This window comes from Portunus trituberculatus, chromosome 37 (assembly GCF_017591435.1).
Source record: "Portunus trituberculatus isolate SZX2019 chromosome 37, ASM1759143v1, whole genome shotgun sequence".
Lineage (NCBI taxonomy): Eukaryota > Metazoa > Arthropoda > Malacostraca > Decapoda > Portunidae > Portunus > Portunus trituberculatus.
In genome coordinates, this window is record NC_059291.1 from 23,473,400 (window position 1) to 23,499,028 (window position 25,629).

Sequence of the window (25,629 nt, forward strand, 5' to 3'; positions counted from 1 at the left end):
TGATGCGATAATACATATATATTTCGGTCAAAACCTGTTGACAAGAAACACCACGATAAAAACAATACAATAAGTGCTTTTCCCTTTCGCAAGGATGCAGGTGAAATAATTAGGACCCCTCGACGGGTCGAATCCTTATATTACACCCACATTCCCACCACATGAGAATGGCTGTGATATAGGTACGTATGTGCTACATTATGCGAGACTAAATACATTATGCGCCTCTAAATATGACAAATAGCATGTGGGGTAAATACATATACGTCTGAAGGATGATGAACTTACGTGTTCGGGTCTACGCCACGTTACAGAGGAGATGACGATGTTAATGTGTACTCTGTGATAGCTTGCTATGGACTGCGCAATGGTGAGGGCACAGCATGAGGTAGTGACCTCACCGCTGTCTATGGGACAGCACTCAGCACTTCTACCTTGTAAACAACTTACGATCTCTCCTTTCATCTCTCTCTCTCTCTCTCTCTCTCTCTCTCTCTCTCTCTCTCTCTCTCTCTCTCTCTCTCTCTCTCTCTCTCTCTCTCTCTCTCTCTCTCTGCCAGGTAGGAGATAACAGATGTTTATCATTAGATTGCATACTTGTTGATACAATCTGTCTTAAATGTAAGACTGCAAAACGTAATATTAAAACATTCGGTATTTAGCTAAGTGGCACCTCTGGCTGCTGCAGCAAGCCAGCCACAGTCATCGTCACCTCATAAAAGCACAATGGACTATCGTGCGCCTCTCAGAAATTTCAAAATCATCTTACAAGCCAAACAAAACCTTAAAATGCATATGTGTATGTAACATTTTCTGCTTAGAAATGCATGTTCTCTTACCTCTTTCAATATTTACAGAAAGTCGTATTACACCCTGGATACGTATATGCACTATATGCGCAAGGTAAAGTACACCAGTGTACCAATACGTTATGGTTTTTAACGCTCCATACTACAAAACACTATCTCAGGAACGCTGAGTTGCCATCCGTGGTTAACGTGTTAACATAATGAAAGAAATAAGAGGACAATAACCTAAAATTTGGTGTGGGGTCATCATGGTAAACACGGGGCCGTCAGGGTCGGGGGTCGTCATGGTCAGGGGCTGTCTTGATCAGGAAATGTTGCCGCTTGTTTCTGACTGTGAAGAAGTTTAATTTTCATATTACAATTTGCTTACTTCCCTTATTTATTTTCCATAATGAATGCAATATATCATAGAAAAACTTATTGGCTCATATAAGAGTGTGCGGTGTTGGCTTGATGGAGTCACATGTGGATGTGGTGACACTTGTTACTGACCACAAGAAGTTGAATTTTCATTATATTACATTTTGCCTACTTTCCTGCTTTATTTTCCTATCTTTTATAGTTAGAGCATAATAGTAGTAGTATATATAGTAATAGCAAAGAAATTAGGTGGAAAATAGAATTTTTTTGGTCCTGGGAGGTGGTTTGGAACAAATTATAAATACTTCCTTAAGAATACATGTATTTTGATGCTTTGGAGTAAGAATGTTTTGGAATTAAAACAAGATTTTGAACGGATTAAGTTCGTATTCCAAGGCACCACTGTAATGATAAATTAAAAACATTTTAATTTTATTGTACTCACCAATAATGAATGATGATGATGATGATGAAATTTGCTGTACCATACCATGAGAATGATTATGGTGGCATTATAGGGCATAAATAATACAGGGGTACAGTAGTAATTATACTATAACACACCAAAAACTTTAATTCAAACAATCACTTTGAAAACCCACGTGCGACTGAGAGAGAGAACTGTTTACCATCATGCGCATGAAGATGCTTTTGACGTCACGTCTGCAGCCAATCAGCAGGAAGGAGAAATGAAAGCTCGTAACTGACATTGTTATTGTAAAATTACTTACCAGTTAGGGTGAATGTGAGCGTTTTTCTGCTAAAAAATGGCCTAAGAAATTAACGAAATTGCCAAAATTATGAAAAAAAAACTTTGAGAGGAAAATCCGAAAGTATGTGGGGCCGCGAACAGTGAACCGTGAATGAGTGAGGGTATACTGTACACAGATATTTTGGCAAAAATTTATATGACATCAGTGAAAACGAGTTGGGGCTGAAACTGAAGTAGGTTTATACCTAAATAACACTAGTAATGTTTTCATTTCACAGGTAGGGTATACAGTATAATGCTATAAGCAGTACAGAGGCATACAATAATCATTTAGAAAATTCATCAATTTAACCTACCTTGAGGTAAATTAAGGGATGGAATTGCAGCATCTGTCAGTGGCCTATAACTATTGGTGCCTCAGTGCTTAAGAGGCGATGCTTTAAATAATTCTTATAGTCAGAACTTGTAAAATGCATGGAACATCACTGCATTGTTTACATTGAACACATCACCTCAGGAACAAGCTTGAATCTACTGCTGTCTGCAATTTTTTTCCTTGGGAAACTTGAAATACAGGTAACCCCCGCTTAACAAATGTTCACACAACAAAATTTCACTACAACAAATTTCACTACAACAAATGTTTCTTTTTACTACCATCTGCTCGTATAATGAACACTAAAGTCGCTTTAATGAAATTTTATCCATGTAATTTTTTTTATGCTTAAAAGCCCCACCATATCATGCAAGTTGACAGGCTTTTGAATACACCAGTGCCTCTTGTGGACAAAACGTGCACCACTCACTCCCCTACCCTTCCCCACTCTTAGTTCAAAACAGAAACAAAGTCCAGCATCATCTCATTATCTAACACTCAACATGCCACCAAAACACCCTGCAACCAGCCCTGCAATGTCGCCTAGCATTGCTAAGAAGACAAGGAAGTCTCTTACTCTCGAAGTGAAGCTGGATATTATTCACAGACATGAGAGAGGCGAGAAAACTAATAGCATTGCTCGCCACCATGGCTTGACTCCATCTACTGTTTCTACTATATTCAAGTCAGCAGACTCTATTAAGAAGGCTGATGAGACCTTATCTTCCTTGCAAGCTAAAAGAACTGCCTGAACTTGTGACTGCAATGGTAAAATGGAAAGCCTTGTGGAAATGTGGTACATAAGTTTTGTATGTGGTACAATGATGCAGCTTTTGTTTACATTCCACAGGTTGCCAGCTAGTGTATTTCCCTCTCTACTCTCCCTCCCTTCATTAATTTAAGATCATCAACATTATAAAGTTACTTACATACATACATTAGTGTACATTATAATGACTTAGTCTTAAATTAAACTGCTTAAATGTTTAACTTCATAATTTTTACTTTCATTAAACCTTTTACTGTACTATGATGCACTCTCGCTTTGTTTACTCTCAATGGAAGTTCAAGTCATGGGTCAAACTTGTTATAATTGATTCGCCTAATGAAAATTCACACAATGAAAGTTTTTTTTAGGAATGTAACCTGTTCGTTAAGCAGGGGTTGCCTGTACATATGCCTAAACGCTGTTTTTCTTTTCGTGTTATTGCATCCAAACACTGAGCAATTGTTCGGTATGTTTAGTTGTTTACAGCACTGTGGAGAGTTTGATGAACACTCCAGCTAGCCCAGTGTCCACAAGCGATTTTCAAACAACAGGAAACCTCAGGCGTCAGGCCAAAGTGCCCGAACATCCCACCAAAAGTCAGCTGTCATTGAGCACTGAGCTGGGGTGACGTGGGAAGTGTGCTGTGGATGATGTCACAACAACAATCAGTCACTCCCTGCGTTTCCCACTGAACACAAGTAAAATCCTTACGCGTGTTTATCACTTTTTTTTTTTTTTTTTTTTTTTTTTATGACTGTTTTCGTGTATTTTTCTTTCCGGAGGGGTGACTTTTGACGTGTTGGAATGCATTCCTTATCGTTACATGTTATAATGGGTTCGGTATACAGTAATTTTGATTTGCGGTAAGGTTTTCAGGAACACATACGTATCGTATAACGAGGACTTACTGTATAATATTTGGTGTTTAACAGTTTTGTTTGGGTCACTCATCCACCCTAAATAGTATTGTCTATGAGACATGTATATCAAATACAGGTAACTTGATTTACATGATAGATGCATTCCAAGAGGCAAAATTCATGTAAAACAAACATGTGTTCTCATAAGAAACAATAGATAATAAGGGGATGCAGGATGTGGTCCAAAAAATTTTGTACAAAATACTCTATTTATTTGGCTAAATTGTTTTTATTATTGACCATTCTAAATACTAGGAGTGTATTTAAAGTAAAGGGAAAAGTAAGAAATAAAAAGAGAAAGCAAAAAATAATAAGAGAAAACAACAAAACAAAGAATACAGGCAACCCCCGCGTAATGAAGGTTCACACAACAAAATTTCGCTACAACGAATTACCATCTGCTTGTTTAACAAACACCAAACTTGCTTCAACGAAGTTTTATCCAGGTGATTTTTTCCAAATTTGAAAGCCCCGCCGTATCACACAAGCCGACAGGCTTTTGAATACACGAGCGCCTCTCATGGACAACATGTGCACCACTCACTCCCCCTAGTTCAAAACAATAACAGCGTCAGCAGCAGCTCGTCTTCCCTCGTTCAACTTACCACCAATATGCCCTGCAATGTCGCCTAGCATTGCTAAGAAGACCAGGAGGTCTCTTACTCTCAAAGTGAAGCTGGATATTATTCACAGACACGAGAGAGGCGAGAAAACTAAAAGCATTGCTTGCCACCATCTTGACTTCATCTACTGTCTCTACTATTTTCAAGTCAGCAGACTCTATTAAGAAGGCTGGTGAGACCGTATCTTCCTTGCAAGCTAAAAGAACCACCTGAACTTGTGACTCTGCTATGGATAAAATGGAAAGCCTTGTACATAAGTTTTGTATGTGATACAATGATGCGCCCTTTCTTTACTTTCCGCAGGTTGCCGGTTAGTGTCTTTCCCGTTTCACTCTCCCTCCCTTCATAAATTTAAGATCATCAACATTATAATTACGTACATACATACATTAGTGTACATTATAATGACTTAAATTAAACTGCCTAAAAGTTTAACTTCATAATTTTTACTTTCATTAAACCTTTCACTGTACTATGATGCACTCTTGCTTTGTTTACTCTCAATGGAAGTTCAAGTCAGGGGTTAAACTTGTTATAATTGATTCGCTTAACGAAGTTTTGCTTAACAAAGGGTTTTTAGGAACTTAACCCCTTTGTTAAACGGGGGTTGCCTGTACGTAAACAAAACGCTCACTGCGTCACTGCCTTCACCACTCACACCACAATCAGTCACCATCTTCCTCTGAGCTTTACCACTTTATCAAAAATCTACTTATCAAAAATAACCCCACATGCAAAAGATGAATGACGTTTTGGGGCCATTTTGGTGAATTATAGGCAGATTGAAGAGATTCCGTCTGTATTCAGTGCTGGCAAACTGCAAATGAGGCTCGAGAAGAGCGGGAGCTGGATCCAAGAAACTTTAATGTCAGAGCAACCTCCTGCCGCAAAATGACATCCATGAACGCTTGGAGGGACAGTAACGAGGTTGCTATGAGGCTGCTCTCAGGGTGCTGGTAACACAACCTCTCCAGGTGGTGTTACCAGCACTGAGTGATAGTGAATTACTAATGAAATACTGTGGTATTTCATTAGTAATTCAGTAACTTTCATTGCCATGGAGTCGAGGTTATCTTCATGGCATGAGCGTATATGAATACAGTGGTACCTCGAGATACGAAATTAATTTGTTCCGGAGTGACTTTCGTATCATGAGTTGCGTTTGACATGTAAATCGCCTACTTCGTTCCAAGCTCTACGAAACACCACATTAAATTTTATAATGAGGGTAAAACCAGAATGAAATAGAGACAAATACATTTGAATCATTCAATATACCTAACCTAACCGTTAATAAATGTAAATTAAGTAGATAATGGAACATAATGCAATAATAAATGAAAAATAATAATATGAAAATTATACAAAAATGTGGAACCTTGTCTTTCGAGTGAGGCGATGTCCAAAAGCGAAAGTGGCGGCAGAGGAGGAGGGCAAACGGCAAAAAATATAGAAAATGGTAGGAAACATTAACACTTAACTTTACGAAACACTTAGAATTATCATTATTAGCTGTTATAAGTATTTCCAATACCATAATCCTTCCTGCAGCCTACTCAGCGTGTGGAGAAAATGGCCCGCTCCCTCGTCTCATAGCAATACACATGTATGGACATGCACACGAATGCACACAAGTTTATAAATTGATAAACGGAATGGACCAAGATGACAATGAGTATCTGATCCTGAGAGAAGAATATGCCAGTCGAAGCACAAGATCGCATAGTAAGAAGCTGAGGAAGGGAAGATGTGTAAAAGATATTAAAAAGTATAGTTTTCTGCAAAGATGTGTTGAGACGTGGAACAGTTTGAATGAAGAAGTAGTGTCTGCAACGAGTGTGCATACTTTTAAAGTAAGATTGGATAAGTGTAGATATGGAGATGGGGCCACACGAGCATAAAGCCCAGGCCCTGTAAAACTACAACTAGGTAAATACATGCCAGGTACCTTTATACTTTTATTAATAGAACATCCAAATGGCTTACTCGTTTAAGCAAGAGTCAAAACTCCACTTGTGAATTATATTCACAATGATAAAGCCTATGAAGCATGATTGCAAAATAAAATAAATACAAACTGCAGCACTGACGCGTTCGGTTTGGATGATCGGACAAGTGATTATGTAATGTAAACAAATACATCTAAAACATGCCGTTGCCTGCCACTAAAACAAGAAGAGGTGGACTATTTCATTGTGTGTACATATTTACCTATGGTGTTTTTTATTTATATAGTTGTAAATTTGTGGTGAGTGCTCCAGCAAATTTGTAATGAGTGGTGAAACAATAGTGTCTTGCAGACTCCTTGCTTCTGATGTTTTTGTGTTCAGTGGTTGGGTATATGGGGAATGTGATCTTGTATGAGAATGACTTATTTTTCTTAAAAATTTCTTTCAAATATAAGGGTGCGTCTTCCAAGATGCACTGCACCGTCTTGCAAGCTGTGAAATACGTTATTTTTTTATTTTATTTATTTATTTATTTTCACTTTCTAAATGGCAAGAATTTTTTTTATTTTCTGCACGCAGGAATTTAAAGTTTTGTTTTGCATTTTTCATATGCTGAGTAATTTTTCATATTATGAAGTGGAAAAATCTTCGCATATCATTTCATAAAATGAAAATTTTGTATACAGAAGCTTTCGTATCTAGAGGTACCACTCTACTAAGATATGGTATCCATTATAGCAGGCAATAGAGGAGTGGAAACATAAATATTGTGGTGAAAGACAACACGCAAGCTAAAAGGGTCATAAGAAAAAGAAGCGGCTGCCGAGTCGCCGTGAGTCTTTGCCTCGTCTGTGGGTGATCTCACTTTATGCATTACAAAACAATCCTTTCTTGGGGGCAAGGTTTGTAAAAAGCTAATAGAAATGTTTTGTGAACATAAATGCATATATATAAGACAGTAACGCCACCTGGAGAGGTGGTGTTACCAGGAACCTGAGAGCAACCTCATAGAAACCTCGTTACCGTCCCTCCAAGCATTCATGGATGCCGTTTCGCGGCAGGAGGTTGCTCTGACATTGTTAAAGTTTCTTGGATCCAGCTCCTGGCAGCCAATGAGCACTTTACCAACATAGACAACAACCTGCTTCTTGGATCTGGCCCCAGAGCTCCCACCTATCAGCCAGCTGTGGAGCTCTGGCGCACAGTTTGAAATTGCATCTGGCACTCAATTTGAAAATGCAGTTGAGCCAAATCACGTATAAGCAAACCAATCGTGCAAATTAAATTAATTATAATATTTTTTCAGTTGCATTATAACAAAAACGCATAAACACGTGTAAATCGAGTTACGTGTATGTATTTTTTAAATTTTTTTTATTATTATTATTATTATTATTATTTATTTATTTATTTTTTTTATGTACATTCATTCCCTTTAAAGGCAGTACTGGTGGCTTAGTAATTTACCTAATGTCATCTATGGTAAGACTGAAACCATTCATATACCACACACCAAGACTGAGGTCACAAACCAATGGCTTACATTCCATACCTACTTACTGCTGAGAATAGGGGCTATACAGTCACCATGACCAGGACTAAACTCATGCCTTCTTGGGTGTGTGTGTTCGTGTGTGTATGTGTGTGTGTGTGCATGCATGAGTGACATTTTAACACTAGATATATTGCACACATCTCTGCATGACCTATTTTAATGTTTTTAAGTAGGAATGTTTATGAGTTTTGGAGTAGAAAACAGTGTTGTTTGAATTCTTTTGCAGTAAATTGGGCACTGTATTGCTGGTGATTTTTGTTTGAATCAAAGAACAAAAGAATTATTTCCATGTGGGTTTGGATGGAATCAAACATTTGGGCCCTGACAGCCACCATTATTACAGATACTAAGGAGATGCCTGAGACCAGTTGCTCTGCCCACAATTGACATCAAGGATTCCCATCACTTCTTGTTGGATGGACTCATCCATGGAGCAGCTCTAATTTTGGCCTCATGGATGTCATGGAGAGGAACCTTCAGGAACCTTCCTCACTTCACTTAGCAAGAAAGCTCCAGCAAGACTGAGTGGACTCATATAATTTAGTGTTAGTAGTAGTGAAGCAAGCATGTTGAAGTTTGAAAGTGGCAGGAGTTTCTGGAGTTAGCGGGGATACCATTTCTCAGGTCTGATTGCATAGACAGAGATGCACTGATGTTACAAATGTGAATGATCAGAGTGAGGAAAATATTATGTGAAAATTCTCATCTCACTCAGGATGTGATCATTAGTATTGGAAGTGATAAAGGTTAACATTTTGAAAAAGAAAAGACTACTTGAAAATGTTACTTCACCTCAATTGCCTTGATATTCAGTGGTGACAGGAGTTTTTAATCCTAATAACTAAAAAGAAGTGTATTAGAAATACCACTTTGAATTTTAGCTTACACACATTGATAAAATACATGAAGGTCAGAAAAATATTCAGAAATATACATTTGGATGCCACATTGATACACACTTTGGTGGGACAGACATTTTGAATGCATAAAGTGTGGAAAAATATTGTTTTTCAAAGGTATTGCCCCATTTGACATACCATTCCACATATGTTTGCTGGAAAGTTAACTTCTACCATTCATTTGATGCTGGGGTAGCAGAGGCTGCTTATTTAGACATACCATGAGTGACTTGGAACAGCAGGAAGAGTCTGCTTCAAGGGAATGGGAAGGTGAGGAGCATCAGGAAGATCTCCCCATTATAGATCACTCTGCTCATGAAGAGGATGAGGAAAATGAAAACAATTTTCAAGTGAAGAATGATGTAGTTGAACATGTCCTGAGAGAGTGTGATATTGGACATTTTGTGTGCCAAGAATGTGGAAAGCAATTTCCTGATGAGTCTAGTCTCACGAGACACACCCTGATTCATAGAGTTAGAAACACAAATGAAAACTTTTGTGAATGCCAGAAGTGTGGAAAAATTCTTTCTTGGGAGTCTGATATTACTAAACACATCCATATACATACAGGTGACGTAAACTTTAATCCCCATGTGAGCTATGCTGTTGAAAGCATCATCAATGATATGGATGAAGAGCAGTCTCAAGAAAATCAGAAAAGTATTTTCAAAGGTATAAAAAATGATACTGGTGAGATGGAGGTGGACGCTTCAGAGGTTGACAGCAGTATGGATAGATTGGATGGCCAGGAGACATATGCCTCAGGTGAATGGCAAGCCGAAGTAAACCAGGGGAATCATACATCACAAGAGAGTCACTTTGAGTGTTCAGATTGTGGGAAAGCCTTCAGTATGAAAAGCAGCCTTGCTTGGTATGGTCCCAATTATCTTGGTATTATGACTTTCAGATGTAAAGAGTGTGCTCAAGATGATGAGTATAATATTGGAGATCATGAATGTAAAGATTGTGGAAAAAGATTCATTAAGGAATCTAGCCTTACCACGCACATGCTGATACACAGTGGTGTTAGAAATTATGAATGTCAAGAGTGTGGAAAAAAATTCCTTCAGAAAAATCATATGCTTCAACACATGTCAATACACAATGACGAGAAAAATTATGAATGCAAGTTATGTACTAAAACTTTTGGCCTGAAAACTTCTTTTGATAAACACATCCATTCACATGTTTATGTCAAAAAGTTTGCCTGCACTCACTGTGGAAAAAAATATACACGAAAATCTTATCTCAAGGTTCACTTAGATAAATGTACCATTGCTAAGGAGAAAACATGTGCCAGTCATCCTAATAGTGATGAAGGTACAGTTGGGCCTGCTGATGTGGCCCATGAGTTTGCCTCAAGTCTGAAGATAGAAGTGCAGGATCAGAATACAATGCAGGATTATGATACAGATAACTCTATTCAAAAGGAGGAGGAGGAGGAAATGCTTCAGTGTCCAGGATGTAGAAGCATTTTTCCGACTAAGGGTGAGCTTGTTGAGCACACCCTCAGACAGTGTGATATTGGAACTTTTGAGTGCCAAGTATGTAGCAAGAAATTCACTCACAAGTCTAACCTCACCAGACACATGCAGATTCACACTGGTGTTAAAAATCATGAATGTCCAGAATGTGGGAAAAAATTTTTTCAGAAGGGTAATCTCAAACAACATATGCTTACTCATAGGGGTGACTGTAATTATGAATGTATACAATGTGGGAAAAATTTCTTTTTGTTGTCTAGCCTTGTTAAACATTGCCATTTTCACAATATGACAAAAGATGAATACCAAGAGACTGAAATGATTGTGACAGCTGACAAAACACAGGTTGCCAGCAGTGCTGTTGAAGAGGGGGAAACCAATCAGGTAGCCAGCAGTGAGGATGCAGAAGTGTGTGCAGACATGGACAGTAGTGGGAGCAACTCAGAAATACAGGTAATATCTGCTTCAGTTGAGTCAGACTATGTGAAGGACAAGGAGAATCACCTTATCACAGAAACCTCTGTTGAAGAAGGCGTCAGTTTTAAGTGTTCAGAATGTGGAGAACATTTTCTGACCAAGAGCAAGCTCGCTGCACATACTCTTAGACACAGTTCTGCTCGAACTTTTGAATGTGAAGTGTGTGGCAAAGTATTCACTTATAAGTCTAACCTTACCAGACACCTTTTGATACACAGTGGTATTAAAAATTTTGAATGTGAACGGTGTGGGAAAAGATTCACTCAGAAAGGTAATCTTCTTCAACACATGATAACACACAGAGGTGACAAAATTATGTGTGTCAGAGATGTGGAGAAAAGTTCTATTTGAAGTGTAGCCTCTCTCTTCATGTGTGTGCACAAGCTAGTGTTGGGGTTGACGGATACCAACAATCAGGAAAGCTACACACCCACTCTTCTCTTCCTCATCATGATAATTTGGGTGTGAACTTGGCATCACAGAGTAAGCAGGTTGGCAACAGTAATGTAGCTGCATACATCATAGTTGATCCAGCACCGTTGGCCAACAGTGGGGGCAGCATGGAGCTGCAGGAACAATCTGCCTCAAATGTTTCACAGTCTACAGGAGAGCAGATGAATCACCTTATTGCAGGCGCTGCTGCCTACAAAGAAGAGAAAAGGTATGCGTGCACTCAGTGTGGGAAAAGATTTACTTTTAGATCTAATCTCACTAGACACTGTATGATACACAGTGGTGTTAGAAATCATGAATGCTTTATCTGTGGAAAAAAATTCAATCAGAAAGGCAATCTGAATCAGCACATGCTTACACATAGAGGTGACAAGAATTATGTGTGTCCAGGATGTGGAGAGAGATTTCATTTGAAGTGTGCCCTCAATAAGCATGTATGTACATTCAATAGTGCTTGAAATTATGCATACCAAAAATCTGTAAAAATGCACTCTGAAGTCTTCCATCATTTAACATATTAAATTAATTTGGCATTTCACATCAACCATATTGCCAGTTAATTTCAAATGGATGTTACCAGTATAAGTAGCATTTTGAATAAGGAATAACTAGAGCAGTCATTTTACAGATGAGAATCTTGCAGATCACACATCCTTAGATACTACTGACAACATGCCAAAATTATATTGTAGTATTACAAAATTATGGATACCCTTGGTGTATGTGTATGGCATTCATTCAGGGTTAGAAAAATTTGTTTTCTAATAAAGCCTAGTAGATTGGGTTTTATAATCTATTGTTTTTTAGAGGATGTTTTTTGTTTATTCCTCATATTTATAAATAAGTCACTAACAAAATAAGCAATTGAAAAGTAATCTAAATGAAATGAAAGGTTTGAAGTGTTATCTGAAAGACGAATACTTGTTTAGGTTACATTGATACAGATTGGTATAGTTGGACAATGCCTATGTTGTATTGTACAGAAAGTGAATGGGCCAGGCTTGACTATTTTCACTTTTTTTTTTCATTTATATGTACCTGTATAGACCTTATTTTATCAATATGATATAAATTTTTTATATGAGAAATTAAAAAAAAACAGGCTGTTTTTACTTTTTATTTTATTTTCTTCAATGCCAACCATGCATTCATTCAGACAGTTGAGTGATTCACATCAGGTTCACTTAGAAATGTGGTCATACTGGATCCAGTTTGATATACACTGGTGTCAGAAATTAATGTAAAATGTACAAGAGATTACTTGAACAATCTTTGCATTCAACATGTCCAGTTGAAGGGCATAGTTACATGTAAGAGATTCTTCTTGAATATATTATTATTTAACATGCACAATGGCTTCACTCCATAAGGGATCAGAATTTGTGTTACTTTTTTGTAACATGATTATTATGATTTTATCTGTTGATGATAAAAGTATTCTGTTTCTTGTGAAGACTTTAACAAATATACATAAAATGTGACAAATTTGAATACAAAATACTATAAATGTATAAAAGAAATCAGCACTTTAGGAAAATATGATTCAGGGCTGGATTATGACAAGCTGGCTTGTTTTTCACTGTGGCTTCATGAAAACCTTGATTTGTCTTTTGTCAATTAGCATTGATACTATTTAAATGTTCTTTGTACAATTATATATTGAATTTCTTGGTCTCATTTTGTTTTCCAGTAAAAATAAGAAAATACAATGGAGATTCAATACTCAAACTTAATTCATTCCAAATTGCTGCTGAAGTATCAAGAAGTTTGACTATCTATACTTATAAATCAGGTAATTTGTTCTGATCTTATAAAAACCTCAAGTTTATAAAAATTTCAATGTATTTTATATATTTTATATATATATATATATATATATATATATATATATATATATATATATATATATATATATATATATATATATATATATATATATATATACAGGCAACCCCCGCTTAACGAAGGGGTTACGTTCCTAAAAAACACTTCGTTAAGTAAACTGATTATAACAAGTTTAACCCCTGACTTAAACTTCCATTGAGAGTAAACAAAGCGAGAGTGCATCATAGTACAGTGAAAGGTTTAATGAAAGTAAAAATTATGAAGTTAAACATTTAGGCAGTTTAATTTAAGTCATTATAATGTACACTAATGTATGTATGTAAGTAACTTTGTAATGTTGATGATCTTAAATTTATGAAGGGAGGGAGAGTGAAACAGGAAAGACACTAACCGGCAACCTGTGGAATGTAAACAAAGGGCGCATCATTGTATCACATACAAAACTTATGTACCACATTTCCACAAGGCTTTCCATTTTATCCATTGTAGAGTCACGAGTTCAGGTGGTTCTTTTAGCTTGCAAGGAAGATACGGTCTCACCAGCCTTCTTAATAGAGTCTGTTGACTTAAAAATAGTAGAGACAGTAGATGGTGGCAAGCATTGCTATAGTTTTCTCGCCTCTCGTGTCTGTGAATAATATCCAGCTTCACGTTGAGAGTAAGAGACTTCCTGGTCTTCTTAGGAACGCTAGGCCACATTGCAGGCCGTTTTGGTGGTAAGTTGAGCGAGGGAAGACAAGCTGTTGCTGATGCTGTTAATGTCTTGAACAGGAGAATGAGTGGTGCGCGTGTTGTCCACGAGAGGCTTGATCTTGATCTTCATCTTGATTCTACAGGTGTCCCAGGATTTCTTCTGAGGCAGGCCTTAGTATTGGCAGCTCCTGGTGTATTCAAAAGCCTGTTGGCTTGTGTGATACGGCGGGGCTTTCAAACTTGGAAAAAATTACTTGGATAAAACTTCGTTAAAGCGAGTTTGGTGTTCGTTAAACAAGCAGATAGTAGTAAAATGAAACCTTCATTGTAGCGAAATTTCGTTGTGTGAACCTTCGTTAAGCGGGGGTTGCCTGTATATATTTACAGTGGAGACTCAATACTCAGACTTGATTAGTTCCAAATGGCTGTTCAAGTATTAAAAAGTTTGACTATTGATACCTATAAATTAGGTAATTCGTTCCAGCCATTACCAAACACAAGTTTAGAAAAAAATAGCGGTTTAATTTTGCAGTCGCCGCTAGCATTGGCACACAGAAGCAGGGTTAGCCTGTCTTTCATGGACTTGTCTCCTGGCAAACACTTCTCTTCCTTTGTTATATAGATCATGTTTAGTAGTTTTTTTTTCCAAGACAGGCCAGTTTCATCACAATTAAAGATCTGTTGTGGGCTCAAGTGCTCCTCAGGATCCACAAATTTCTTAAATTCAGGCACAAATTACTCAGCGGCAACTGTCAGTACTTTTGGGCTCACCGTGCCTCACAACAATGAATTCCAGTTCTTTTCTTGAAACTTGCAAACCACCCTTTACTTGCTTTAAAATCATCATTGGAGTCAAATGTAATACCAGAAATATGATCATGATGCAGCAGCTTGGCTAGCCTTTGCACAAATTATGCCCTCTGACAAAGAATCACCAGCCATCTGCCTTTGGTTTATCCAGTCAACAGTTTTTTCATTTCTTCCACTGCCGCAGGTCGCTTAAATTGCCTTTTCACACCAATAGCCACATCAGCTCTTTTAATGAGCTCTGTCTTCTTCAGTATTGTGGCTACAGTAGATTTAGCCATACAGTATTCAGCTACAAGATCGGTTATTCTTCCTCTTTTCTCGTATTTATCAATAATTTCCTTTTTCCTTTTGATGGTTGTCACTATATTTTTTTTTGTAGGCTTATTCTCACCACTAACAAGCCTCTTCAGTGCCATTGTAACCTTCTAAATGCAAAAAAAAAAAAAAAAAAAAAATTCCAGAGAGAATGCTCAGGACAATGTTATTCTTATGACAGCAAAGGATTAACTGGCTGTGATGGACTGGTGGTGCGCATGGGGCGGCGCGAAGGGAGAGACTCTTTGTTTACAGCCGCTTGGACAGACGTTCAACTAATAAGTATATTTTCAAGTATTAAGTTGAACTTTTGTGTTTGACTATTGAAAAGTTTGACTATTTAGACGTTTGAGTATTGAGTCTCCACTATACAGGCAAGCCCCGCTTAACGAAGGTTCACACAACAAAATTTCGCTACAACGTAGGTTTCATTTCACTACCATCTGCTCGTTTAACGAACACCAAACTTGCTTTAACGACAGGCTTTTGAATACACCAGCGCCTCTCATGGACAACACACGCACCACTCACTCCCCCTGTTCAAAACAATAACAGCGTCAGCAGCAGCTCGTCTTCCCTCGCTCGATAGGTAGGGTACGTTCCTGGCCACTGGGAAAATCTGTATTTTAAGGATTTTGTTACTCAAATCTTAAAAAAAAAACTTTACCTCTTCACTCTGGGCAACAGAAAAAAGCTTCTGGCTGGATTCACTAACACTCCCTACTGTAGCATTACATACAAAGACAAGGAGTCTATACGAACTCCCCCTAAAGTGATTCACTAAAACCACCATGGTACAGTGGAACCATGCATGCTTTGGGGTCTGAGGGATCTCCAAACACATGAGTTCGAATCCTGTCCACGGTCTGAGTTTAGGTTAGGCTTCCTCACTCAGGGCAACAATTTCCTAGTGGGTGGGCTTTGAAATAGGAGGTACCTCATAAAGTATCCCCTTTAGCCCATAAATTCCTGTAAAAAGCCCACATGGTATAAAAAAAAAGTTTTCTAAGGTTGCCATCTTAGATACTTTCGTTTCAACAGTTTCACTTCTCTGGCATTAGTTCCCACTAGGTGGCATTAGTGCATGGTTGACATTTTTCCTTAAGACAATAGCAGCACTTTTTCTTGAGGGAAATTAACCAATCAGCAGCTAGTAGGAACAAATAATGCATCATAATCACATGATACAAGAGACAGCAGTGTCAGTGGAGCCCAAAAGAGGGTTACAGAGCAACTCATCCCAGCCCATTGCCAACTCGACTCATTGTCAACTCAGCTCATCTATACCAACTCGGACCACTGTGTGTATCAAAGCGGCCTATTGTGTGTATCAACATTATTGATGATGGAAAACATGATCTACAAGTTATGAAACATATATTTATTACTTTATTAATGTTGACTTTAAAAGCTGGGAATTAATCACTGCCAAACATTATTATATGTATACAAGTGAAATGAACACCATTCTTACATTGTATTGTCACTGTCAGGCTCTCTCTCTCTCTCTCTCTCTCTCTCTCTCTCTCTCTCTCTCCCTTTGTGTACGTCACTGCCAGGCACTAACACCTCCCCAATCATTGCTTTACACTACGCATAATCGCCAAAAAGTCACCAAAAAAGTCTTAGCACTATCATTGAGCATCTTTCTAGATTCGCTGTATTGGTACATATATCTATATCTCCTACTCCCCTTAGGCCATTGTCATATGATAATGCCACTTATAATTAGCCTATATATTTCACTCTCCCTTCCTTTTCAGTTGCTACTATCATGTGCTATTACACTAATATTTTCATATATAGAGAGCCTTTCAGTGCTTCTCAGGCCACCATGCTTGTAGTTATAGTAAGAGATGTTCTAATTAGGCTAAGGCTGAGTGATCTCGACTAATATAGTAATTATTCGGATTATTATAGATTTCAAAACTGTGATGTGATTACAATAGTTATAAGGATGAGATGAATGATATGATATGATATGTGAAGGTGTTCTTGTATCATGTGTTTATATGTGAATCGTCAGTGTGGAAAGAAGTGAAATATAAGGAAGTGCATGTGTGTACAGCATATATGAGTGAATGTATACTGTAATATATATATAGAAATAGAATGTAAGAGAAAGAAAACGAGTTTATAATAGTCTGTCTTAGAAGTGTGGTGAGAACGTGTGACAGGCACAATAGAACACATGGAATGCATGCAATAGGTGACTGAGATGATCCACTACATAGTCACCTCTGGTTCTTTATTTGATTCTTCTTGGGGGTTTGTTGGGGCTGTGCAGGCTGTGTGTCATAGCCTCTAGTGCCCCAAAGGTGCAGTATGCGGTGGAGTTGATTTGGTTTTCTGTAGGAAGGTCCTGGTGAGGTTGAGGGTCTTGAAAGCCTGTGTGGTATTTGTGCAGCCACCTAGGAGGTCAGTCAGTATTGGTCTGTGTGGTTGAATAGCAGACAGTGAGTGGAGGATGGCCACACGGTGTGAATGGTGACGAGGGCAGTGCAGTAGCAGGTGTTCTGGGGTGTCAGGCTGTGTAGGGCACCAGGAGCAGTGGAGAGAGTCGGTCATACCCAGCCTGTGCAGGTGGGCATTGAGGCAGGTATGGCCAATTCTCATTCTGGTGATGGCTGTGTCCAGTGCTCAGTTGGGGGAGTAGGTCCACCAGTGGTGTCTTGTGTCCTGTCTTATGAGTCCCAGTTAGGTGTGCTGTAAAAAATCAGTCGGTGTTATGTCCCAAGTGTCACCTGCAGGCTGTCTTGAGGTCAGTTAGGAAGTCTATCTGGTCAGTAGCTAAGTGAATAGGGGAGGGGTGGCTATTTCCCTGTCAGCCACTGTTTCCCATGACACTGACGTGGGAGGGCACCCACTGAAGGTGGATGGTGTGTCCCAGGGAGGTCAGGTGGAGGATGAGATGATGAATGATAAGGGTGAGGTTGTGGTGGGAGTGTGGGTGGTGGGATTTAATGGCTTGGAGGGCAGAGAGAGAGAGAGAGTCTGAAAAGAGGGTTATTGAGCAAAGGGCAGCAAAGGTAGTGCACCCATTGATGGTTAACAGTTCTGCTGTGCAGTGCTTCCATTTTAGGGTAAAATACCCTAAACTAGGGTAATTGGACTCTTCTTAGGGTAGTGTTTAGGGTAATACATAAACTAGGGTAATTTTAGGGTAATCTGCTGTCCTATGGATAGGTGTGCTTGGAATGGTGCCAATCTGGTGGCAGGCTGGTTCTCTTTCATGTTTGATTCATGTACACAATCATCCCCGTGACTTGTATCATCTTTTCACCCCCCCCACCCCATCCCCTTTCTCCCCAGTCTCCACTCACCCGTCTACTACGCGTACACGTTTTGGACCTTCGGGCGGTTAGATAACAGTTCACACACAGAGTCAGTCACTTGCGATGACGAGTCCACATAGAGCAGCCGCAGTAGTGGCTGTAGTGTGTATTCCTGTGTGTGTGTTTGGGGGTGGGGGGGGCCAATATTTAAACTTATGTATGAAAATCAACAAATAATGGGCAACTTCGACAATCTAGGGTAAAACACTCGAATCTAGGGTAAAATCGACAAAAATATAGGGTAAGATTTCATCAACTCATGGAAGCACTGCTGCTGTGGTGATGGAGGCAGTGGCCAGTAACCTTCAAGCAGTGGCAAGGGACCTGGAGGGGATATAGATGGCTGCACCGACGGATGGACGGTTAGTGAGGTGTGAGCCGTCGGTGTAGATGTGGAAGTGGTTGTGGTACAGTGATTGGAGGAGTGAGGTGAATAGGGTCGTGCCCTGCACTAGGCAGCTGGCTTTGAATCATTGTTTGGATGTGTGAAGGGACAGAGAAACTATGGAAGAGTGAGGGTACCAAGGCTCCAGATAAGAATTTTTTTCGAGGATGAGGAAAGGGAGGAGGCACCCAGAGAACTTTATTTCAATCTGCTTCTCCTAAACTTCTGCCATCGTCAGTGTTTACCTTGGGTGTAACCAGGGTGTTGTGTAGTGGAGAATAGGTGCTCATAGGTCCGGGTTACGAAACCTTATGGGGCCCCGAGAGAGTACTTAACTTTTGAGGTGTACATATGAAGTCCGTAAATGTATAGTGAATAGCTCATAGCATAGATACAGATTTCTTAAGGATTTACGAAATACGTAACTGTTTAGTGAATCGTACCCCTAACTCAAAAGCATTTCTCTCTCTCTCTCTCTCTCTCTCTCTCTCTCTGTGAAAATAATGATGACTGTAAGTGATTTTTCATAATAGGTACGTACAATAAAAAATAAGCCCATGCAAATTTTAGAGGAAAAAATTAGGTGCTACTTTAGTGTGAGGTCCACCACACTAGCGTGAGATCTACCTCCCGTTAGTACTATAGCGTGAGGTCTACCGCTGCATTATCCTCCCTCATGGACATCACACATTTCCATACATTTATATTAGCGATAAACACTTAATTTGTACATATCCTAGGAATGACTTAAATAGATAAGGAAGAAAGGTAAAAATTCTCTTCAGAATCACCGTTTTAGCGTCCAACCACGATCGCTCAATTGCCTGTGTGTGCTCCTGTCATTGGATCCTCAAAATGTTGCTGGTGGTTCACTGTAAAAATGCTGGTACCCCATGGTATTTAGGTTGCTATAAGCAGGCCACTCATCTGAATAAATCACCGAACCATGTGCACACTCCCTTTCAATAATAGGGATAAGAGTGTTGCGGTCACGCCATTCTACCCAAAAGTACCGACAGTCTGAGCCTTGTTTAAGACCAAACACCCAAGGCCCATCAATTCTGCGCCTATGGTTTCTGTTGTTTTCTTGTTCTGCGTCACTGTCCTCGGAGAGAGGAGCGTTGTCTCCATTCAGCATCCTTCCTCGGTTGTACTTCCGTCGACCAGCAAATCTTGCCTAATCAGGCGGTGGCGTAGTGGATAAGGTGGTGAGCGTGGGATCGGGCAGACGTCCACGCGTAGGTTCAAATCCCACCACGTACAGCCTTAAAACACTTTGCCATTTGTCGAGTGGTTTAAAGTTACCTACATGTCACCATGATACCCATGTTCTAGGTGGTTACACTCAAGATGAGCTTCGGGGGTGATGTGGGCCTTTATATGGGTACCACTATAAATAACTGTTGACTTCCTGAAGGGTTGGTCGTCTTTGAAAGGACGTGGAAAGATGTAGGGTGGTATCATCAGCGTAGGAGTGGATAGGGCAAGAAGTTTGGTTAAGAAGATCATTAATAAACAATAGAAAGAGAGTGGGTGACAGGACAGAACCCCGAGGAATACCACTATTAATAAATTTAGGAGAAGAAAAGTGGCCGTCTATCACAGCAGCAATAGAATGGTCGGAAAGGAAACTTGAGAGAAAGTTGCAGAGAGAATGATAGAAACCGTAGAAGGGCAGTTTTGAAATCAAAGCTTTGTGCCAGACTCTATCAAAAACTTTTGATATGTCTAACGCTATAACAAAAGATTCACCGAAATTTCTGAAAGAGAATGATCAAGACCCAGTAAGGAAAGCCAGAAGATCACCAGTAGAACGACCTTGACGGAAGCCATACTGGCGATCAGATAGAAGACTGTGAAGTGACAGATGTTTGAGTATCTTCCTATTGAGGATAGATTCAGAAATTTTAGACAAGCAAGAAATTAAAGCTATAGGGCGGTAGTTTGAGAGATTAGAACGGTCACCTTTCTTAGGAAATGGCTGAATGTAGGCAAACTCCCAGCATGAAAGAAAGGTAGAAGTCGATAGTTGAAAGAGTGGCCAGGCAAGGTGCAAGCTCAGAAGCACAGTTTTCTGAGAATAATAGGAGCGACCGCATCAGGTTCATAAAACTTCCGAGGGTTTAGGCAAGTGAGGGCATGGAAAACATCATTACGAAAAACTTTAATTGTAAGCATGAAAGAGTCAGAGGGAGGAGGAGAGGGAGGGAGAAGCCCAGAATCATCCAAGGTGGAGTTGTTAGCAAAGGTATGAGAGAAGAATTCAGCTTCAGAGAAAGATGAAGAAGTAAAATTATTGGAGATGTTTTTTGGCCAGATGCCAGAAGTCTTGATGGAAGTTTGAGTTTGAAAGATTTTGACATTTTCTATTTATGAAGGAGTGTTTGGCAAGTTGAAGAACAGACTTGGCATGATTCCGGGCAGAAATATAAAGTGCATGAGATTCAGGAGATGGAAGGCTCAAGTACCTTTTGTGGGCAACCTCTCTATCATGTATAGCACGAGAACAGGCTGTGTTAAACCAAGGTTTAGAAGGTTTAGGTTGAAAAAGAAGAGTGAGGAATGCACGCCTCCATGCCAGACACTATCACCTCTGTTATGCGTTCAGCACAAAGAGATGGGTCTGACATGGATACAGTAATCATTCCAGGGAAAATCAGCATAATATCTCGTCAGGTCCCCCCAACTGGCAGAGGCAAAGCGCCAGAGGCACCTCCGCCTTGGGGGGATCCTGAAGAAGAAAGAATTGGAGAAATAGAAGATACAGATATGAAGTTGTGATTGGAGCAGCTCAATAGAGAAGATAAGGAGATAAGGTAACAGCATAAGCAGAAGGATTAGAGAGAAAAGAAGGTAAAAAATGTTGGGTATATCTCCAAGACGGTCAGGGATACGAGTATGGTGTTGCACCAGTTGCTCTAGGTCATGGAGGATAGCAAAGTTGAAGGCTAGTTCACCAGGATGGTCAGTGAAGAGAGAAGAAAGCCAAAAACTGGTGGTGAACATTGAAATCTCCAAGGATGGAGATCTCCGCGAAAGGATAGAGGGACAGATTGTGCTCCACTTTGGAAGTTAAATAGTCGAAGAATTTACTATAGTCAGAGGAGTTAGGGGAGAGAAAGACAGTACAGATAACTTTAGTTAGGGAGTGACTATTGAGTCGAAGCCAGATGATGGAAAACTTGGAAGATTCAAGAGCGTGGGCACGAAAGAAAGTTAAGTCGTTGCGCACATAGCAGTAACATCCAACTGTTAAACAAAAATGAGGATAGAGAAAGTAGGAGGGAACAGAGAAGGGGCTCCTGTCAGTTACCTCAGACAGCTGTGTTTTGGTGAGGAAAAGAAGATGAGGTTTAGTAGAGGAGAGGTGATGTTCTACAGACTGAAAGTTAGATTTAAGACCGCAAATGTTGCAGAAGTTAAAGAAGAAAAAATTGAGGAAGATGTTAAGACATTTTGGGTCGGCACTGAGAGTGCAGTCTGACCTGGGGACATTTCTGGTCCCTTCCTCAGAACGGGACTCCGAGGCTGGATTTGGAGTCACCATTTTTTTTTATTTGAATGCTACTGCAGTTGCTGTTATTGATCTTGCCTTCTCCTTCTACTGCTTCTTCTACTAGTATTATTGCTGCTACTGCTACTACTGATTCTGCAACTACTCTACTACTACTACTACTACTACTACTACTACTACTACTACTACTACTACTACTACTACTACTACTACTACTACTACTACTACTACTACTACTACTATAATTGACAATGGTGGTGATGAAGCTCCTCTCCCTCTTCCTGCTCTTCATTCTCTTTCTCCTTCTCCTTTATACAATAATAACAATAATAATAAATATGATAGATAGAGGGGTAGAATGTGCTCGACTTTGGAAGTTAAATAGTCAAAGAATTTACTATAGTCAGAGGAGTGAAAGGAGAGATAGACAGCACAGATATCACAGATATGACTATTGAGTCAAAGCCAGATGGTGGAAAACTCAGAAAATTCAAGAGTGTGGGCACGAGAGCAAGTCAAGTAGTTGCGCACATAGACGCAACATCCAACTTTGGAACGGAAATGAGGATAAGGAAAGTAGAAGGGAACAGAAAAGGGGCTACTGTCAGTTGCCTCAGACAGCTGTACTTCGATGAAGAAAAGAAGACGAGGTTTAGTATAGAGGAGAGGTGATGTTCTACAGATTGAAAATTAGATCTAAGACCACAAATGTTGCAGAACTGAATGAAGAAAAAGTTGAGGGAGGTGTCAAGACATTTTGAGTCGCTACGTGAAGAGCAGTCCGACCGGGGGACATTATTGGTACCCTCCCTAGAAGGGAAGTCTGAGGGGGATTAGGATTCACCATTTTTTTTATTTTGAATGAAAGAGGTGTGTGTATTAAGTGCATGTAGTTTCATGAGAAGGAGAGTTGTCTTTAGAGAGCAGGCTGTGACTGTCACATTGAGTTGTGAAACACAAAGGGAAACGTTTAGCGAGATCACAACTAGCTTTACTGGAAGGTTCACAATACTCCCAGAACTGATCCAGACCAGAATTGATCCGGAAGAGAACTAGTGCTATTAGACCTCACTGGGAGTAAATGATTATTTCAATAGGTGTCTTCTTCCTCCTCCATGAGGCCATTACACTGTGCTTCATGGTCACAGGTGAGGCCTACAAAACTTTATTGACTTATAGTGTTTATAGTGTTATTTTCGTCCAAGACTCGATTTGCAATTGTGATTAACCCCAGTGTATCATGGATATTTTCGTGGTAGGTTCGTTATGTTATCATTCCATCATCGTTTGGCTTTCAGTCAGTTATTGAGCTACCATATCTATTGTCATACAATTTTTGGGAGGCGACAAATACAACGACCATGCAATAAATACAATGATTACCAAACAACAATCACAGGAACGTACTCCGATAGCAACGCCCTTGATTGTCCCACAATATTTCACGACTCCATAGGTTTTTTTACACGATATTATACGATAATTAGTTTAAAAAAAATTATGTAAGTCATGCTAATTCGTGGTACGGTTACCTCACATAGTACCGTGTGGGACGTGGCCTTAAGAAATTGAAAGAAATTTCTAATGTCCAAATTCTTTTCCTTAATCAGTAGATCTCTCTCTCTCTCTCTCTCTCTCTCTCTCTCTCTCTCTCTCTCTCTCTCTCTCTCTCTCTCTCTCTCTCTCTCTCTAGGTTCCCTTCGGCCTTCTTAGAGGATCTTTAGTAGAGAAGTGAAGCGAGGTGCTAAGGGTGCTGGTATAATATATTTGCGTGGTGCGTGGCTGGCTATCAGCGCGCGTCATTCTGTCTTCTGGAGGATAGAAGGGAAGACTTGGAAATAAGTTGGATGTTGATGCTGGGAGTCCTGGTGTGAATGTAGGCTACTTTTTTCATTCGTAGGCGAGCTTTGCTTGTTTCTTTATGAAAGATGGCTGTTCTCTTCTACCTTCTTCCGGGTGAAACTAGTACCTGCGTGGTTGGTGACGTGGTGTTTCTTGATGGCGCCGTCTTGCAGGTGAACTGTGATGTGCTTGGACAAGGTTGTGATGGTTGAGCCAATATACGTAGAGGGTCGGCGACTGCAGTCACCGTAGTTGCATGTGTATTGATACACTATATTCATCTCTTGAAGCGTTGTTATCTGCGGATGGCAGTTGTTTTTTAGTACGAGGCTGGTTGTGCGTTTAGTTTTGTATTAGAGTATGAGTTTATCTTGAAAGTTAGAGTCGACGTGCTTGGTATGAATTATTTTTTCCAATGGTTTTTCTTCAGCACTGTTGACGGAGGTCATGAAATTCTTCTAGTAGAGGCATATTTCTTGAGATGAGGAATTTAGTTTTTCTTTCAATGGAAGTTTTTATTCATATGTGGTCGTGTTACTTCATCAATTTTTTCTTTACTGTATCCTCTTTTGAGTTCTCTGTTGATGGTGGACGATAATGACCAATGGATGAAGTCTCGCTTGACAAAAGAGTTGATGACACTACGACGGTAAATCTCTGGACAGAACTTTCTTTCTCAGCTTTCTTGATATTAAAATTTCGAGAGAAAATCTGTGTATCATAATTTACTTGGGTCTGGCTGGTGCTGGTAACATTGCTTGGGATGTTATTTCTCATCTGTCTACGTAATGCTCGTGAGTGATGCGAGGCTCCAGTCGCTGGTACAGCAGTGTTCAGTAGCATTGCTAAGTGAAATACATGAAACTAAATATCAGGTAGCCTAGATCGACCCGTAAAACAAAACAACAGAAATCGTGTTGACTGTACAAAGATATCGTATAATGGAGCATTGACGGGTAAAGAAGTACACTTGGTATATGTTTAATAATTATCATTGGTACTGTACATGCGTACAATACATATATTGGTACTAATGATAATTGACATCTGGAAACTCTGTTTACTCTTTGTACTTACATAATAATAATAATAATAATAATAATAATAATAATAATAATAATAACAATAATGATAATAATAATAATAATGATGACGATAATAATAATAATAACAATAGTAATAATAATAATAATAATAATAATAATAATAATAATAATAATAATAATAAATGGTTTATTCAGGCATAAGCAACTCGGGAGCTGAAAATCTACATTTTACAGGGGGAAATATCCTAACAGTTTCAGTGGGCATCAACAGTCTCAGTGGGCACCAACAGTCTCAGTGGGCATGTAGTCAGGGGTGAGTCAATAGGGAGCTTTACAAGAAAGTTAGATGAATTCATGGATGGGGAAGATAGATGGAATTAGGTAGATTAAGCACACTGGGACTGCCTCGTGTAGGCCTGGCGGACTCTTGCAGCTTCCATCCTTTCTTATGTTCTTAT

At 39.4% G+C, this 25,629-nt stretch overlaps 1 protein-coding gene across 1 annotated transcript; it reads left to right on the top strand.

Moving 5' to 3' along the window:
* Positions 1–9,193: 9,193 nt before the first annotated feature.
* LOC123514161 (zinc finger protein 585B-like) lies at positions 9,194–17,357 on the top strand. Its single transcript, XM_045271810.1, has 5 exons — positions 9,194–10,604; positions 10,755–10,990; positions 11,416–11,594; positions 11,751–11,820; positions 17,259–17,357. The coding sequence occupies exons 1-5, from the start codon at positions 9,194–9,196 to the stop codon at positions 17,355–17,357; spliced, it is 1,995 nt and encodes a 664-aa protein (XP_045127745.1).
* The last annotated feature ends 8,272 nt before the right edge of the window (positions 17,358–25,629 follow it).

What these genes read in the sequence shown, in the direction of transcription:
- LOC123514161 (XM_045271810.1), top strand. Translation starts at nt 9,194, where the DNA reads ATGAGTGACTTGGAACAGCAGGAAGAGTCTGCTTCAAGGGAATGGGAA. An exon ending in AAATCATGAATGTCCAGAAT is followed by an intron (nt 10,605 to 10,754) that starts GTGGGAAAAAAT and finishes ATATGACAAAAG; the next exon opens with ATGAATACCAAGAGACTGAA. An exon ending in GCCTACAAAGAAGAGAAAAG is followed by an intron (nt 11,595 to 11,750) that starts GTATGCGTGCAC and finishes GCTTACACATAG; the next exon opens with AGGTGACAAGAATTATGTGT.